The sequence below is a fragment of the Rhinoderma darwinii genome, chromosome 2 (assembly GCF_050947455.1).
Source record: "Rhinoderma darwinii isolate aRhiDar2 chromosome 2, aRhiDar2.hap1, whole genome shotgun sequence".
NCBI classification, from domain to species: Eukaryota; Metazoa; Chordata; class Amphibia; order Anura; family Rhinodermatidae; genus Rhinoderma; species Rhinoderma darwinii.
This window is the reverse complement of record NC_134688.1, coordinates 175,063,128-175,083,139: the sequence shown is the minus strand read 5'-3', so window position 1 is coordinate 175,083,139 and position 20,012 is coordinate 175,063,128. Positions and strand designations below refer to the sequence as shown.

The window sequence follows — 20,012 nt, the reverse complement described above, 5'->3', positions numbered from 1 at the left end:
AAACTAAGGTTCTGTATGAAAGAGTGTTTTAAAATGTATCATACATCCCTTTATTTTTAATCTACCCCAGTTTTACTTACCCTGATGCCCTCCGCACATCTTATCCCCCTCATCTTTCCCTTCTGAGCCCTGCCGTGTGCCCAGGCAGCTGTTAACAGCGACATTGAGGGTATTGCCGTACCCGGGAGAACCCACATTACAGTTTATGGGGTGTATGTCTCCGGTCAAAATGTTCACTACACCTCTAGATGAATGCCTCAAGGGTGTAATTTTTAAAATGGGGTCACTTCTTGGGGGTTTCAACTGTACTGGTACCTCAGGGACTTCTGCATACATGACTTCGCACCATGAAATCCCCAGTAGGCAAAATGGTGGTCCTTTCCTTTTGAGCCCCCCCATGGGCCCAAACGGCAGTTTATCACCACAACTAGGATATTGCCGCACTCAGGACAAATTGGGCAACAAAATGGGGTATTTTATTCCTTGTGAAAATAAGAAATTTTTAGCCAAAACGACATCTCATTGGAAAAAATTACATTTTTGTCAATTCACAGCCCATTTCAAATAAATTCTGTGAAACAACTATGGGGTCTAAATGGTCACAACACTCATAAATGAATTCCTTGAGGGGTGTAGTTTCCAAAATGGGGTCACTTCTGGTGGGTTTCCATTGCTTTGATACCTCTGGGGCTCTGCAAATACGACATCGCACCCGAAAACCAATCCAGCAAATCTGGACTCCAAAGAACACACAGCGCTCCTTTCCTTCTGAGCTCTCCCATGGGCCCAAACGGCAGTTTCTCACCACAAATGGGGTATTACTGCACTCAGGAGAAATTGGGCAACAAAATGGAGTATTTTATTCCTTGTGAAATTAAGACATTTTGAGCCAAAACATCTTATTGGAAAAAATTACATTTTATTTAATTCACAGCCCAATTCAAATAAATTCTGTGTAGAAATTGTGGGGTCTAAATGGTCACAACACCCATATAAAAAACTTCTAAATGCTGTTTTGAATACTTTAAGGTGTCTAGTTTTTAAAATGGGGTGTTTTATGGGGGTTTCTAATATGTAGACCCCTAAAAGCCACTCCAGAACTGAACAGGTACCTTAAAAAAAAGGCTTTTGAAATTTTCTTAAAAATATGAGAAATTGCGGTTTATGTTCTAAGCCTTGTAACGTCCAAGAAAAATAAAAGAATGTTCAAAAAATGATGCCAATCTAAAGTAGACATATGGGAAATGTGAACTAGTAACTATTTTTGGTGGTATAACCATCTGTTTTACAAGCAGATGCATTTAAATTCAGAAAAATTCTATTTTTTCTAAATGTTATCTAAATTTTGCAATTTTTCACAAATAAACACTGAATATATCGACCAAATTTTACCACTAACATGAAGCCCAATGTGTCACGAGAAAACAATCTCAGAATCACTTGGATAGGTTTAAGAATTCCGACGTTATTACCACATAAAGTGAAATATGTCAGATTTGAAAAATGAGCTCTGAGCCTTAAGGCCCAAACTAGGCTGCGTCCTTAAGGGGTTAAACAACCGGGATAGGGGTTATCTTTTTTCAAAACAATGTATCCAAAATCTGGGAGACAACCAGATTTTCATGGAAATGAAAATCAAAAGATTATAAAAGGGATATAAACACAATAGCAGAATGTATTGTGACCTCTAAAATGATAAATACAATCCCAATAATCTGTACAAGTTCTGCCAACATAAACCACGGACGCAGCCATGTTTTTCTTTACGAACAATGGAAGAAAGTCCAATATTTTTACAGACTTCCAGGAATTTACTGTTTCAAAGGATCGAGTTTCAATCTGGATACATGTTATCCTATACTGCATAATAATGGCGATAAGTATACTTTACAAAGCGGACTTTGAAAGAGCAAGTTCATTTGCAAAGAAGAACCCATACCTGTGCTGTGTAAGGACATTAACCGCTGAAGGATGGTTGGCACAATAACCCATATACAAACTCTTCATTTGATTCATTAGGCTCGTGAAACAACCTCCAACTCTTTGCTGACCTTCTGGTAATCTATGGAAGAAAGCGAAAAAGAATCTCAAAAAAAAAAAAAAAAAAAAAAAGAGTGTACATAAAAAAACTAAGAAAAACCTGTGTAGTATATTTTCCAGTGAAATTCTTTTACAACAGGTTAGGCTTCGTTCACATCATCCGTTCATGGGTTCCGTTGGAGCTTTCCGTCAGGGGAACACTTGAACGGAAGCCAAACGGAAACCATAGGTTTCCATTTGCATCACCATGGTGCATCAATGTTGACGTATCCGGTGCAAATGGTTTCCGTGTGACACCGTTGTGCAAGAGTTCCGTCGCATTAACGCAATCAATACCGTAGTCGACTGAGTTATTTATTCCGTCAAAATGACGAAATCCTTGCACAACGGTGACAAACACAAACCATTTGCACCGGATCCATCACCATTGAAACGAATTGTGTTGCAAACGAAAACCTATGGTTTCTGTTTGTACTCCGTTCATGGGTTTCTGGGACGGAAAGCTCTGACGGAATCCATGAACGTAGTCCCGAAGCAGATGTGAACGAAACCTAAAGTGGTTAGATTGATGGGGATGAAGAAATCTTGAGAACAAGCAGGCCCATTTTCATATAGTGGCCATCATGCATACATAGTCACTCTACAAAATAAATAGGGCATAAAGAAATATACTTGGGTTACGTGTAAAAATTTCACAATGTGAAAATAAATATATAAGTGGAAAATGTAAAAATCGGACATCCTAAATTCTGAGAATTTGCACTTCTGTCCATTAGAGCAGTTCACGATAATATTAAATATAAAAAGACCAGAACCAGAAACGAGAGAAGGAACCAATGACTATGCTTCTTTAAAGGCTATGTACACCTTTGAAAACATTGGGGGTTTTTTTTTTTGGGGTTTTTTAATAAAAATGTCTATCAGTTTGTTTGGTGCAAGTTTCTAATTACTTTTTATTAAAAATTATAATTAGTTTTTGAAATACAGCAGCTTTGTATCCTGTATATAGAGCAACTGTATTTTGCGCTGAGACCTGAATTAGTCAGGTCAGCGGCATTGTGATCTACCTGTAATCGATCACATCGAAGTTATTTTAAAAAAAAAAACGTTTTCAAAGATGTACAAAGCCTTTAAATCAAGTAATTCTGGCATATATTTTTTTTTATTAGTAGACTGTTTTTGGGGATATCTATTTAAAGCTGCAGGGAATAGTTTGTAGGTCAATATAACCCACGTAAAACACAAAATGCTGTTAAAGGATTTCATTTAGTGCAACAAAAAAACAAAACACTGTTCTGCCATACCTGCCCCGACCTGATAAAGTTATTGTCCACTTAGCTGCTAAATCAACCAGTTAACCAAATTCAATTGAAAATTAGGTTTAATTTTACCTGCCACACCCAGGCGTGAATACTGCCAGGCCTGTTCCATCTAAAACATCACTTAAATAGAACCTGTCTGACAATGTGAAGATGTCAAAAAGCGCACGATGCCACGTTCTAAAGAGATTCATGCCAAAAACAGTCATTGAAATATACCAGTCTAGAAAGGGTTACAAAGCCATTGCTAACACTCTCAGACTCCAGCGAACCAGAGTGAGAGTCATTATCCACAAATGGAAACCACTTGGAACAGTGGTGAACCTTCTCAGGAGTGGCCAGTCAACCAAAATTTCACCAAGAGCGCATCAACGTCTGATCCAGGAGGTCACAAAAGACCATCTAAAAGGACTGCAGATCTCACTTGCATCAGTTAAGATCAATGTATAGAATTCCACGATAAGATAGACATTGGGCAAAAAGAACACCCATGGGTGAATTGCGAGGCGCAAATCGATGCTGCCCAAATATACCACAAAGGCTCGTCTTATATTTGCCAAAAAACATATTCTGTGAAAGGATGAGTCAAAAGTGGAACTTTTTGGAAGACATTGGTCTCGGTACATCTATTCCACCATAAGAATATCATACCAACAGTCCAACATAGTGGTGGTTGTGGTAGTGTTGGTCTGTGGCTGCTTTGATTCTGCAGGACCTGGATGACTTGTTATAATTAATGGAAACATGAAATCGGCTCTGTATGAGAAAATTATGAAGAAGAAGGCCCTCCCGCCCTTCAGTTTGTGACCTAAAGCTCAAGTGCAGTGTGGTTATGCAGCAGGACAATGACCAGTTTAACACAAGCAAGTCCACCTCTGAATTGTTTAAAAGAAACAAAATTAAAGGTTTTGGAGTGGCTGATACAAAGTCCTGACTTAAACCCCATTGAGATGCTGTGGCAAGACCTTAAACAGCTCCTGCTCGAAAACACCCCAATGTAGTAGAAATAAAACAATTCTGCAGAGGAGTAAAATTCCTCCACAGTGATGTAAAAGACTCATCGCAAGTTATCACAAACGATTGACTGCAGTCGTCACTGCCAGGGGTGGCACAACCAGAAATTAGGTTTAGCAGGGCAATTACTTTTTCACATGGGTGATACAGGTTTTGAATAAATCTTTATCCTCCATAAATTAAATGTTTACTTGTGTTATTTTAATATAAAATAAAGACAAGTGGGATGATCTGAAACATTTAAATCGGACAAGTTACACTGTATGTATTGTAGTGTATTGCGCATTTTGTATTCTCCTATTAAACCCTGCTTCCGTCCAAGATGACAAACCTAAAGGCCGATAAGAGGAGGGGGCTCCCAGTGTCTAAGTGGCAAATGGTTAGAAATGTCGCACTTACTTTGTACAATCCTCCAATGATTTAACCAACATCTGTTGAAAAGCACAAATCTCCTCCAGGTTCCCCATTAAATAAGAAATGCTGGTGGGACTCAGCCTGAAATAGAAAGAAAATACAGAAATGTTCAAAAGGACTGTCATGTAGAACGTATACAAAGCAAAGCTATTAAGCATCTTGAACCGTCCTAAGCAGTAATGGATATACATGCTGCATTACTAACTGCAAAGTCCACTTTTTTTTTTTATCACTGTGGGTGGCCAAAAGTAATAGCCACAGTGAGCATGTCAAAGTAAATAGTCCCCAGTGAAGAGAGGACACACAATTCTTGACAACCAATGTCTGGCATGAAGAAACATTTGAAAGGGACGTTCTGATAATTGACTATTATTGTAAAGCCTTAGAGCTAGCTTATTTGTTTATTTCCGCAGCTCCCATAGACTATATTGGCGAGTGAGTGAGAATGCGCAGCCCTTTCTCCACCAACACCAGGAAACCGGAAACCACTGTTCTCAGTATAGTTTATATGCCCAAAAGTCAATTGTTAGAAAACCTTTTATAATCTCGCTCCACCTAATGTGGACATACACATTAACCCGTTAGTGACCGGCCCATCGTGTTTCTACGTCGGTCACTAATGGGCCTTATTCCGATGCCATAGACTTTTTACGTCGCTGCATCGGAATAAGTTTACAGAGCAGGGAGCTGTCAAATCTCCCTGCTCTGAGCTGCTAGAGGCAGCTGAGGGCTGGGAGCGTCCCTGCTCTGCCGTGTGAGATCGATATTAGTATCGATCTCACACGTTTAACCCCTCAGATGCGGTGCGCAATAGCGAGCACCGCATCTGAGTGGTTTTGGAGAGAGGGATGGAGCTCCCTCTCTCCCCCACCGACACCCGGCGATACAATCGCCGAGTGTCTGTGTCTCCAATGGCAGCCGGGGGTCTAATAAAGGCCCCCAGGTCTGCCTGGAGTGAATGCCTGCTAGATCATGCCGCAGGCATGACCTAGCAGATGCCTGTCCGTGTTAAACGGACAGGCAGTAATACACTGCAATACAAAAGTATTGCAGTGTATTATAAATGCGATCGCAGAATCGCATATTATAGTCCCCTAATGGGACTAGTAAAAAAGTGAAAAAAAAAGTTTAATAAAGTTAATAAAAAAAAAAAATTTGAAAAAAAATTAAAAAGCCAGCTTTTCCCTCACAAAATGCTTTACTATTAAAAAAACAAAATAAAGTTAAAAAGTTACACATATTTGGTATCGCCGCGTCCGTAACGACCCAGACTATAAATCTATTACATTATTTAACCCGCACGGTGAACGCCGTAAAAAATGTCATAAACTATGGAAAAATTGCTGTTTTCTGTGAATACTGACTTTAAAAAAATGTGATAAAATGTGATCAAAAAGTCGCATGTACTCCAAAATGGTACCAATAAAAACTACAAGTCTTCCCGCAAAAAAAAAGGCCTCAGACAACCGCATCGGCGAAAAAATAAAAACATTACGGCTCTTCAAATATGGAGACACAAAACCAAATAATTTTGAAAAAAAAGCGTTTTTACTGTGTAAAAGTAGTAAAACATACAAAAACTATACAAATTTGGTATCGTTGCAATCGTAACAACCCGCTGAATAAAGTTAGTGTTATTTATATCACACGGTAAACGGCATAGATTTAAGACGGGAAAAAGAGTGGCGAAATTTCAGTTTTTTTTCTATTTCCCCCCAAATAAAAGTTAATCAATAAATAATATGTCCCCCAAAATGGTGCTATTGAAAAGTACAACTTGTCCCGCAAAAAACAAGACCTTATACAGCTATTTCGACGCAAAAATAAAAACGTTATAGCTCTTGGAATGCGACGATGGAAAAACTTAAAAAATGGCCTGGTCATTAAGGTCCAAAATAGGCTGGTCATTAAGGGGTTAAATAACTGTCAAAACAGTTCTCTTCCGACTACCTCATATACATGCACACTCGACTTGACTGACCATATATGTTTATTTTATTGGGGAGAGGTCAATAAGCCGCTGCCATACACTTCTGGCAGTGGCTTATCTTGCATGGGAACAAAGAATCGGTTTAAAATTCATGACGCGACACCCCCAGACACATGAGCTCGTTGGCCAATCCCCCTGGCTGAAACCGGAGGTTTCGGATGAGCCCTATAATGTGTATGGGCATCTTAACCCAAAACGCCAGGAGGAGTTTCAAACTGATAAGGTGTTTTAAAGGGAACCTGTCACCAGCATTTCACCTATTGAACTTTACTAATCCCTCACGGGCCACTGCTATCAAAATTTAATTGCGGTTATCCCCTCTCCTAAACTCTTCCTCCAACTGTAAATAACGGTCTGCAAACATTTTGCACCTTTTATCATAATAATTCGGTGTCCCTTTGTGCGCACACACCAGAAGAGGACATCAATATACAAGCGCGGGATTTTGTGTGCTGGGGGAAGGCGAGGAGCTGTCAATGAGAAGTAAGGAGGAGGGGTAAACTCGGAAAGACTTGAGGAATGAAGATATGACTCTTTTCAAACGAAGATTTGACTCTTTTATGCTCATTAGCATACGGTGTGGGAACACTGAATACTAAAGCTACAGAGCCGACTAAGAAGACAATTATAGGTTAGATAGAAATGATTTTTCACCCACAACCACCTGGTTTTGCTGGTTTAATAGGTGAAATGCTGGTGACAGGTTCCCTTTAAGTTTGGACTTTTTTTTTTTTTCCCTCTCTTTACTTTACAGTCCAATTTTCAGGACCTTAAAAAAGTCATTAAATCTGTTTCAAAGATGAACAAAAGCATTAAAGGCTATGTACACCTTTGAATTTGTTGCTTTTTTTAAAATTGTATTATTTAGAATGAAAACATTTTTTTTTAATCACTTTTTAAATTGACTTAACTTTGTGATGCAGCTTCTATGTACCCTGTATACATAGAAGCTGTATCGTTCTCTTAGCCGATTCCCTCAGTTCAGCTGAACGGACAGCGTGGCTGAGTTGGTCCTGCAGGTCTCTGACACACAGGATCTAGCTAATAATGATCACATTTAAAGAGGCTCTGTCACCAGATTTTGCAACCCCTATCTGCTATTGCAGCAGATAGGTGCTGCAATGTAGATTACAGTAACGTTTTTATTTTTAAAAAACGAGCATTTTTGGCCAAGTTATGACCATTTTTGTAGTTATGCAAATGAGGCTTGCAAAAGTCCAAGTGGGTGTGTTTAAAAGTAAAAGTCCAAGTGGGCGTGTATTATGTGCGTACATCGGGGCGTTTTTAATACTTTTACTAGCTGGGCGTTCTGATGAGAAGTATCATCCACTTCTCTTCAGAACGCCCAGCTTCTGGCAGTGCAGACACAGCCGTGTTCTCGAGAGATCACGCTGTGTCGTCACTCACAGGTCCTGCATCGTGTCAGACGAGCGAGGACACCGGCACCAGAGGCTACAGTTGATTCTGCAGCAGCATCAGCGTTTACAGGTAAGTAGCTACATCGACTTACCTGCTAACGCCGATGCTGCTGCAGAATCAACTGAAGCCTCTGGTGCCGGTGTCCTCGCTCGTCTGACACGATGCAGGACCTGTGAGTGACGTCACAGCGTGATCTGGCAGAAGCTGGGCGTTCTGAAGAGAAGTGGATGATACTTCTACTCAGAACGCACAGCTAGTAAAAGTATTAAAAACACCCCGATGTACACACACAATACACGCCCACTTGGACTTTTACAAGCCTCATTTGCATAACTACAAAAATGGTCATAACTTGGCCAAAAATGCTAGTTTTTTAAAAATAAAAACGTTACTGTAATCTACATTGCAGCGCCGATCTGCTGCAATAGCAGATAGGGGTTGCAAAATCTGGTGACAGAGCCTCTTTAAGTACTTAACTGTGTTAAAAGAAAGGCAGGATAAGCTTTCTGTCGAGCTGTCAGTTCCTCTGAACTGACGGAATCGACTGACCGAACAACACAGCTTCTTTGTATACAAGATACATAGAAGCTGTATTGTAAAAAATAGAAAACTATAATAACAGTTAATTTAAAAAAAATATGCTTAGAATAACAAAAAAGAAAGTACATTGATTTAACGGAGACCAAAAAAAACACACACACACTAAAGGTGTCCATAGCCTTTAAAGTACAGAGTAAAACATAACCTTACTTTTCAGTCGTTTGTAAATGACGAAGATAATTGGATAATAAATTCTGGATCTCCTTGAAGTATTCATTTTCTGTTTCTAAAATATTTTGTAGCACCTGTAACATAAAAAAAAAAGAAAATATATCATTTTATTAGCCCTTAATAATGATGGTATACTAAAATTTATCACACGGTTTAAATCTCTGATAAACTTATTCCATATGAAAATATGCATGTCTGTAACGAACATAAAATCACATACCTATGCTGGTAGTGATAAGATGGTAATTCACTGTATTTTAACGATATATATTGTGCTCCCACAAATATGAACATTTGAAAATTCACTGAAGTGATAAATGAGTAAAATGTATAATTTTAATTTCATAGCTATCTAAAAACAGGGGTACAATCACCACTGTGAAAAGCCCAACCGTGTATTTAAAAACGTATTAAACACAATACTCCCAGTCCTAGTTCGTTTGCGAACCCTTTGTGACTGGGTATGTAAACAGAGATATCAAAATATGGAATCAGCGTATAACATTGGTAAAGCAGTGGTTTGGACCCTCGTTCACACAGGAGCCTGCGTTAACCGCACCAGATTCTCCCAATGTACAGATGCACAACAATGCCACTGCCTCCTACGCAAAATTCCCTCACTTCACCCGACCCTACGCGTTTCTATACTTATCATCAGGGGTCTGTCAGTTTGGCCAGGATGCCAGCGATATATCTTCAGCAGCAGATATTCTACTGCACAACACGGAAGCATGCACGCATAGATGTCAGCGGCATGCTTCACTCTGGGACTCTGAGTCACTATGAACTGAATACTCCGCCCCCTGGCTCCGGCAGCATACATCAAACAGCCAATCACACTGGCCCAGCACATCCGTGATGCTCAACCATGTGACTCCCGGCTGTCAGCTGACATACCCGGAAGTAACAATGTAAACAACACAGAACATGCTGACTCAATGGGAGGCTGTAGAAGTATCTGTTTGCTACACAAAGCCTCATGCTATTCAAGGATGGAGTATAACACTATTAGGTTGGATATATGTTGCGGATCAGCTCAGGACCGCAATTTGACTACCACGATAGGAACACCTACCCTGAAAATACATAATATATGGATGGAAGAACGACGTAATTGTAAACCTCACATAAAACATATGACACACTCCTGGACTCAATTGCCATACCTGCTACTTATTGATTGATATATTACAAGTGACTACACTGGGACTAGGAATGCATTACCATACCCCCACCCAGAGGACCAAAAAAGCCCTATGACTTGATATGGATTGCATATTAAATAAAACAGGTATAATTTGTTTGCTCGTTTAAACCTTCAGGATGTACGCAAGCCAGTCTGTAGATCCATTGGGCCTCTTTACGCAGAATGAGGTTATCCCAATCCCCTCCCCGTTTCGGAGGACGTACCAATTCAATTGCCTGAAATTTTAAACATTCTGCCCTGCCTTGATGTTTTGCATGCACATGTTTTGATATGGAAGTATCTCTTTCATTTGTAACATCTCCAACATGTTCCCTAATCCGGCGCCGAAACTGCCGTATCGTCTTGCCCACGTAATTCAGTGGGCACGGACATGTGATTAAATAGACAACTCCAGCCGTTTTGCAGTTCACAAAATCTCGGATATCATACTCAACCTTGGTGGTAACACTTTTGAATTTTTTTCCACTTTGAATGAAATCACAGGCTCTACAACTACCACATCTGTGTGTACCCGGTATCTGCCTGTCTAACCAAGTACCCTATTGGATCAAAACAACTCTGCATCACCCTATCCCTGATGTTTTTACCTCTACGGAACGTGACTGAAGGCCATTGTGTTATCTGATCCGCCAAGTCCGCATCGGCTCCTAGGATACGCCAATACCTCTTGAGGATTTCCATGATCTCAGATTGTTTGGAGTCAAAAGTACCTATGAGCCTAGTGACCCTTTCCTCTTGACGTTGTCTAGGGACTAAAAGGCTATGCCTATCTGCATCCCTCGCTCCCTCATAGGCCTTTCTAATTACCCCCTTAGGGAAGCCCCTCTCCTTCAATCTGTTTGTGAGGTCATGTGCCTGTGACTCAAAATCGTCCATTGAACTACAATTTCGGCGTACTCATGAATTGGCCTCTGGGAATCCCACGTTTGAGAGGATAGGGGTGACAACTGTTCCATTGTAAGAAACTATTGGTTGCCGTCTCCTTTCGGTGTACTTTAGTACGTATTGTGCCTTCCTTAGTTTTAATTATCTTAAGATCTAAAAAAGATAATTCCTGATCACTGATTTCACATGTGAACCGGAGCCCTAAATCGTTTGTATTAAGGGCTGCCACAAAATTATTGAATTCCTCCACTGTGGAATTCCAGAGCAACAACACGTCATCAATATATCTAATCCAGATACCTATTGAGGAAGTCCACTTGACAAATTTATCCCCAAAGACCACTGTCTCTTCCCACCAACCAAGAAACAAGTTTGCATACGTGGGAGCAGTGGGACTCCCCATTGCTGTACCACGTTGCTGATGAAAAATTCGGTCTTCAAAGATAAAAACATTCCTTTCTAACACAAAGTGTAATAATTGCAAAACAAGCTGGTTATGAGCCACATATTGAGTGCCCCTAGATTTTAGAAAGTATTCCACTGCTTCACAGCCAAGTCTATGTGGAATGGAGGAATACAAAGCCTCCACATCCAAACTCGCCAGAAATGTATTTTGTTCCAAAGTGATACCCTCAATTTGTTTTAAAACATCCATGGTATCACGTACATATGATGTGAGACCTAGCACAAACGGACGCAGCACCTGGTCTATATATGTACTCACATTCTGGGTTAGATTATTAATACCTGATACAATGGGTCTACCACGTAGGGGAGGATAGCCCTTGTGGATTTTTGGCAGGCTATAAAAGCATGCCATAATAGGAAATTGAGGAAATAGAAAGTTGAATTCGCTAGCACTGATCAAAGACCTGCTCTTTGCATCCCGCAGGATACCTAAAAGCTCCTTCTTGAACACTGCTGTGGGGTTATCTTTTAGAATGGTGTAACAGTCAGGATTGAGCAATATGTCCTCACACATTTTCTTATAGTCTTCTCGACTCATAACCACAATGTTCCCACCCTTATCGGATGCTTTTAGAATGATATTACGTCTTTTTTCCAAAGTGGTAAGAGCTACACGTTCAGACCAAGACAGATTGTTATCAATGCCCCTCATATCCTGACTCAAAGCTTTGATCTCTTCACCCACCAAATCTACGAACAGATCTACGTTGGTAAAATCTCCCAATGGCGGCAACTTCCTACTTCTAGTTCTGAGATTAGTAAAAGGACCCAGTCCTGGGGTTCTACTTGATTCTTCAAGTAACCCTTCCAGTGCTTCTAGTCCTTCTAAATCAGATTCCTCTAGACCCATTTCCAGACATTTTTTCCTGTTGTAATGTTTGAAAAACGTAATCCATTTTAATTTACGAGCAAACAAATTCAAATCCTTGATCCAGGTAAATGAATCAAATTTTACTGTGGGGACAAATGAAAGTCCCTTCTCTAAAAGCATGATCTCAGATGGACAGATTATGTTCCGATAAATTAATTGTTTGTAACTTATCCGTTCCTATTCCCTTTATAAATCCTTTTGTCCCCTCAGCATGTAGCGGGAAACGGGGGGAATGTTGGATAAAAAATTATTACTACCACTGTTGGAAGAAGCTCTGGCTCGGCCTCTATTCCTACCTCTGGCACCTCCCCTAAATTTTTGTCTACCACCACCAGTCCCAGAGAATGGGCCTACTCTTTAATTCATTTTCTGTTTCTAAAATATTTTGTAGCACCTGTAACATAAAAAAAAAAAATATATCATTTTATTAGCCCTTAATAATGATGGTATACTAAAATTTATCACACGGTTTAAATCTCTGATAAACTTATTCCATATGAAAATACGCATGTCTGTAACGAACATAAAATCACATACCTATGCTGGTAGTGATAAGATGGTTCATTAAAACGGCAAAATATTCTACAATAGTATGAAGCACAGCCAAATGTATGCATGCTGCTGGACATCGTTAAATCTTACAAACCACCAAACGATAACTAGTCACCCTGTAAGAATATCTATGGAATATATGTGACCGTAATATACTCTGCTTTACGTCACAAGGCTGTACTGTATTCATTGAACTAGAATGAGACAATTCATGAGAGATGTATGTTGGTTGAATCATACAAAACTTACATTTTAGAGACTTCGCAGTTACGAAAATATACTGCATATAAAGCTTGTGTGACAGAACAGAATACAGAGTATTGTGGAGAGTCAGCTATTTCATATCAGACAAGGCACTTGAGAGGTCATCATGTTCCACTAGCTACCAACTTGCACACCAAACACAAGATGAAGGCTAAAGACAACCACACTCTGTTCACATCCATAGTTTGCCTTGACTTCATTGCCAGTCTTGCCCAGCTATAAATCACTACGAGAGCAGATCTTGCAAATACATGTTCCTTTTACACGGTCCTGGATCCAATTCTGCTTCATTACAACTCACAGATTTCCTATCTGTCACATGCAGAGAGCGGTCATAACAGTAGGTTTTCTTAGATCGCATGGAAGCCATTGTGCTTAGTTTCCACATTTTAAAGAACTAAGGCAGTTGGACAGTTACGAACATAGGTTGATCTTGATGGAATAGCATCTTTTCATCTGTAAAAAACTGCTGAACACATCAGGCTTCAATTATTTTCAACCAAAAGTGTTGTGCCACAGTCTCTTTGGTGGCACTTACCATCATCCATACCATACGTCATACAGCTTTACATATAAAATCTCAGATCCTGTGCCATCACAACTGTGTCGAGTCACTTCTTTAAAGTCTCTTTGCACCTTCTAAACTAGCGACGTTCACTTTATTTGGTACAAGTCATGACAAACATGAATGTTCTTTACATCTAATAAGGCTACATAGAGATTGACTTTGATGACACAAGTGACAAATAATAGAACACAGAGATCTACAAGCATAAAATATAATCTACCAGTCTATACACCAAGGCTTTCAATATTCATAGTGCAAAGCTCTGACTAGATAGCACAGACAGAAAGCATTGATGTTTTATTCTGTGTCTACATTGCAGCCTGTGCATTTGCCTTCAATGCTCCCATTCATTTCAAACTACACAGAGAGGAAGAAGGACATTTTTGTTGAATGTTGTTCATTCACTGCCCAGGACCTAATTGTTGACCTTCACAGTAAATTGGCTCTATTCTATCATACCCGTGTATCTCAGAAATGCCACAAAGCAGTCAGCTGGCCATAGCCAACTTGACATTGGCGACAAGGCTGAAACGCAGGGGGAAGGGGCAGTGAAAAATGAGCGACACAAAATACACAATGGATAAGAACAGTGTTTTAATCAATTAAGACGCTGTTCACACTTGTGTCATGATTTCCGTTTTTTACAGGAGCCATGACAAACGTGACAGGACAGTTATATGATCAGTCATGACGAATCAGTTTTTTCCTCTATTGACGATCAATCATGTTTCCGTCATGTATCAGTATTTTTTTTTTGTTATATACAATATTGCAGAATGCTACCCTTTTCTGACCGTCAAAAAGCAACTGAAGCCTGATGGACAATAACAAACCGAGGTGTGAACAGAGCCTACAAAAGCACACTCCTAAAAGTAGAAAATGACAGGCAAGCAATATTATTAATGTAAAGCAGTAAATTACTATCTCACAAATTAAGTAGCAATAATATGATCAACAAGATGAAAACCATAAAATAGTATTTGCTAAATAATTCAATAGATCATTATACCATAAACATGAAATAAAACCTAAACCAACAAACAAAGTAACACTATTGTATACGGTAAATCCCACATATAACAAAGCAGTGGTAGTGCAAGCAGAATACCAGTCACCTCTCTTGCACCTCTCTTCAGCCATATCCCCGTGCGTGGGCTGCAAGTACTGTGAACGCTCATTGAAGACCCCATGACACAGCAACTGAGTTTTCGTTAGCCTCCCCATCCCACTGATGCTCCGGCGGAATTGCAGAGTATTGAAACAGAGCCTAGCTGTTAAAAGCACAGGATAGACAACCCATGCCAAGGAAGCTATGAATGGTGAAGACATCACAGCTAGGAGACATCCCAGTGAACAAAGGGAGGGGGGATTTTCCAGACAACTCGCAGTGATTTCACACAGAACTTCAGCAAACAGGAAAGACATCAGTGAAAAATAAGACCCTTCATAGCAACATCAACCAAGAGATCATTTCTTCAGAGTACAATGAAGTGTCTACAGTTATGAACTAACAGTCAGAGCAATGCTCACCAAATCTTACAAAAAAGCGGCATATAGTAAACAAAAAGGCTGTAAATTCATGTTTATTGGGAAACGGCTACTTTTATTGCGTATTATGCGTTTATATGTATACATATAGTAAAAGGTCTTTAATATAGCCTCAGCTGAATCCGCCAACTTTGGAGTGATTGAACGACTTACCGATCTTGTGCGTATGGGGCCTCTTGTTCCTCCCCCAACAGCAGATATCAGAGGAAAGAGGGATCGGCTATTGGGATTTCAACATGCCCGATCCCTTTTTCCAGCAGGAGAGAAGCTGCTGCCAGAGGTGTCTAGCAATGACTTATTCCCCCTTCTCCATTGAAATAAATATGTAAGCTCGGCCAAGCATGAACGTTTAAGGTGGAGTTGGGAGTAATAGCGGTTGGTCGAACAAGCCTTCGGCTGGCTTTATAGTCCGACATCTTCTGCCATAGAACTGTGACTGAAATATCACAAGAACAGAGGTATCCAGTTGTGAGATTCTTCTGTTTACGAGACTACTCCTTTTGGCCTGTCCATCTTATTTAATTGAAGAATAAGATGGCTTTTCAATTCCATGTTTAAATGTCCTTCCTCCGGCACCTTCTGAACGGAGTGCTACTGCATCTAAAGATTTCCTCAATTGTTTGAGACAGTATGGGCCCCTTAGGCTACATAAGCCAGTTTTGGCCCCTTCTTCACTCATAAGACAGGACATTAGGGGGAGCCATGGGTTTTACACATAGATCTACCCGAATGTGGTGGGGGATTGGATTATGTGTGAAATCAATGACTAATGGAGGTTTTCAAAATATTTGTATGGGACGTGGGATGACTAACAACTAACATTGAGTACCGATTGTTACAATAAAGACCTTTACTGAATTTCTTGTGTTGCATCAAAATTGTATGTTATATATCACATGCGTCAAGTGGAAGAAGGGGTTTTTAATTGTGTTGCACCTGTAATAAAAATGACTTGATTTTAAAAGGATTGCAGCGGTGCTCAAGTCCATATATGTGCCCCCCTCCCCCAATCTGTGCAATATATGGGACATCCGTTTTTCCCCATTGCAACCGTCTCACAAACTGTCAGTATACAACAAAGACGCAATGAGGACACGCTTTCTATGCCATTTAGGGGAACCCGTATATTGCACAGAACGAGTAAGGGGGAGGGCATGTACGGACTTGAGCGCAGCTACAGCGTTTACTTGCAGCGGTGCTTTGGCCAGTGGGTGCCAAAGGAGACTTTTTTTAAAATATGGAATTGAAAAGCTGCCTTATTCTTCATGCATAAGAGGGCTAAACAAAAAAAATACAAACCCATAAAACCCGTGTCTACTGTTATAAGTAAACATTTCTACCGTGTAATGAACCAGAATTTGATCATCCAAAATTAGGTTCCATTAATATTGGATTAGAGGCATTAGATATACACCCTGCTCAACCTCTGGCAAATAAATGACCCTTGAATGATATGCAGCAAATGAGCATGAACTTGAAAGCAAAAAGACAATATATCCATTAGAAGAAAAAAATAAAAAAATAAAAACAACCACAATTAGTGCATATAATCCCCATGCAGAAGATACCCTCTATGGATTTAAACCCATAAACTCAAAACTACTTTCCTTCTAGCAAGCCATTTTGACAACTATATGTATATTTTTGGTATGTACCATGTTGATAAACCATATTTATTCTAGTATCTCTGCATCTCTATAGGACTAAAATAAAAGGTTTATCAATGAATGGCAATATAGAACAGCATACTTGAATTATACATCAATATAAGTAACCTACTTTTTAAGGACCGATGTAGAGATGAGATTCTCTGAGACACAGAACGGGTGTGTTCTATACAAGAATAAAAGCATTGATATTTCAAGCCATAAGAGATTTCAAACCACAAGAGGGCAGCATTGTCCTAATGACCATGCGTGTGGCTGTAAGAAATTCCAACATGATTGAAATTAATAATTAAAATTCTGATCATCTACTTTATTGCTCCTTATGAAAAAGCACAGAACCACAGCAGACCGCCTATTCTTTCTGAACGGTTACCTGCAGATGTGAATGTGAAACTCCAACTTTGCTTAAAACCCTTTTGTTTTTTAAAATTTGTCAAGAGTAGGAAAAAAAACAAAAAACAACCTTTTAGAATCATAATGGAGACCTGTAGTAAAGAGCAGCTTTTGCTTTGGGGACAGACTAGGCCATGAATTACTTGTTCCTCCAGTGGGCGCCATGTAATACTAAAATCCCCCCAAAAGTTGGCATGTCTGGCAAGTATACCCAGAAATAACAGCTGCTTGTGTATAGAGTGTTATATTCATATATAGAAACTTTGAAGTTATTTTACGGGTTATGCTCTGTTCCGGGTAGCGTTGTGAAGCCTCTTTTGGTGTTTCCATTACTTTCGACAGCAAGAATAGTGCAGTCAAAGCGACAGAACCCATTATAAGTCAATGGGGTCCATCGGTCACCGCTTTGATCCGTCGCATGACGGACCCATCGCGGCGCCATGGCTTTTGTTAAAAACACTAGTGTGAACAGAGCCCTAGGCTTCACGTAAATACCAGTCTCTTTCAGACGGTGTATAATAATGTAACATGCACATCGAGAATCTAATTATGTATACTTTTATAATGTACTGCTCGAAGCAGCTAACCAAATGAAATCATATAAATGATACAAGCCAAATATAATCTGTGCTAGATGTTATTTTAAGAGGAATGCTTAAACAGAACATTTAAAAAATATAAAAATATTTTGGTAAGACATTTGATTCTGGATAGCTAAAAACATAACCCTAACATTTTTGCAAAATAAATGCATATTGACAATGTGTCTATGGGGAAGCAGCATTTATTTGGAAGAGAAGAAACAGATTTTACAGGGACAGGGTCCTCATTATGCTTTAGTGTGGCCATCAACCTTAGTGTAGACCAATTGAAGATTAAACTTACACTCGCTATTAAGAGTGCACAACACTTGTAGTTGAAAATACTAAAATGTAATCTGCAACTGACACTCTGGGTGCAACACTGCAACGACAGAACCAGCATTTTTGACAAACATAACAAATGAAAACATTTTCTTCTAAAGAGAGATATTTCTGTAGAGTAAACTCACCACATTGTAGTAGCTTTTGTTGATTGCAGACGTCTCGAACCCTTTTGGAGGGCTTTTCAGTGTTGTAGACTTGGGAGATACTGGCTTTTCTGTAGAACAGAAGAAAAAAAAATTCATGTTGTAAATATAAGGGCATGTTCACACTTGGAAACCGTTTCGGAATCAGCGCCAAAAAATGGCCGAAATCGCCTCCCATTGGAGGGAGATGCATTCTTTTCCCCAGGCGGCTCTTAGCCGCTTGTGGGGAAAAAAAGCAGCATGTCGTTTCTTGCCGCGGTTCCGCCTCTGACCGCCCATTAAAAGCAATGGGAGGAAGAAAAACGTGTGGCGCTCAATTCCGAGCGTTTTTCGCTGTTTTTTTGCCTGCTGACCTTCCCAAAGGAATTCAGAGGCAGATTATTTTCTGCCTACAAACAACTCTGTGTGAACAGGACCTAAAGCGGTCACCCATATATAAGAAAAAAGAAACAAAAACACTATCCATAGAGCACTGTTGAATTTAGGCCACTTTCACACGGCAGTATTTTGCTTTAGTATTTAGAAGCCAAAACCAGGAATGAAACCTACACAGAGAAGAAGTATAATAAATACTGCTGTGTGAATGTGGCCTTAACCTCTTAACGCCGAAGGACGGATATATCCGTCCTCTGCAGCTGCTAGTTCGCGCAGGAGGACGGATATATCCGTCCTGTGATGGCGCGGGTACTGAGACTGTAATCACGCGATAAGCGGCAGAAGCACGGCTGTTATACACAGCCTGGCTCCTGCTGCAACTGCCGGAATCGAAGCGCGCTCCGATTCCGGCAGTTTAACCCATTAAATGCCGCTGTCAATAGTGACAGCGGCATCTAATGTGTTTGACAGAGGGAGGGAGCTCCCTCTGTCACCCCATCGGCGCCCCCGCAAACAAATCGCGGGTCGCCGTCGGGTTTCCATGGCAGCGGGGGGTCTAACAAAGACCCCCGGGTCTGCCTTCAGCATCTGCCTGTTAGGCGATGCCAGTGGCATGACCTAACAGATTGCCTGTCAGTTTTACACTGACAGTATACCAAAGCATTATTGCCTAAGTATACCAAAGCATTATATATGCGATCAGCAGATCGCATAGTGAAGTCCCCTGGTGTGACTAAAAAAAAAAATGTCAATCAGTTAAATAAAGTTGGTGAAAAAAAAAAATATAATAATTACAGTGAAAATCAAATAAAACGACTTTATTTTGCCCAAAAAGTGGTTTTATTTAGTAAAAGTGTCAAAACAAATAAAACATGCACATATATGGTATCCCCGCGATCGTAACGACTTGAACAATAAAATGAACACATTAATGAAACCGCCGGATGAACGGCGTCCAAAAAAAACGCAAATAACTGCAAAATTCTCTCTTTTCTCCCATTCCCCCCCATAAAAAATTAAATAAAAATTAATCTATAAGTCCTATGTACCCCAAAATAGTACTAATGAAAACTACACATTGGCCCGCAAAAATCAAGCCCACATACGGCCACATTGACGGAAAAATAAAAACGTTACGTCTCTTGGAATGCGGCGATGCAAAAACAAGTAATTTTTTT

At 39.9% G+C, this 20,012-nt stretch overlaps 1 protein-coding gene across 3 annotated transcripts in view; it reads right to left on the bottom strand.

Annotated features, from left to right (window-relative positions):
* Window positions 1–20,012, bottom strand: part of ARHGEF7 (Rho guanine nucleotide exchange factor 7) — a 149,497-nt gene that overhangs the window by 84,074 nt on the left and 45,411 nt on the right. For 2 of the 3 annotated variants that reach the window (XM_075852516.1, XM_075852517.1), the window contains exons 6-9: window positions 18,442–18,530; window positions 8,947–9,041; window positions 4,773–4,868; window positions 1,940–2,062 (exon numbers count right to left, since the gene is read on the bottom strand). In XM_075852516.1, the coding sequence (XP_075708631.1) occupies window positions 1,940–2,062; window positions 4,773–4,868; window positions 8,947–9,041; window positions 18,442–18,530 (403 nt within the window). Of the gene's footprint in view, window positions 1–1,939; window positions 2,063–4,772; window positions 4,869–8,946; window positions 9,042–14,897; window positions 15,011–18,441; window positions 18,531–20,012 lie in introns of those variants that run through there. The other variant, XM_075852518.1, reaches the window with a different exon arrangement.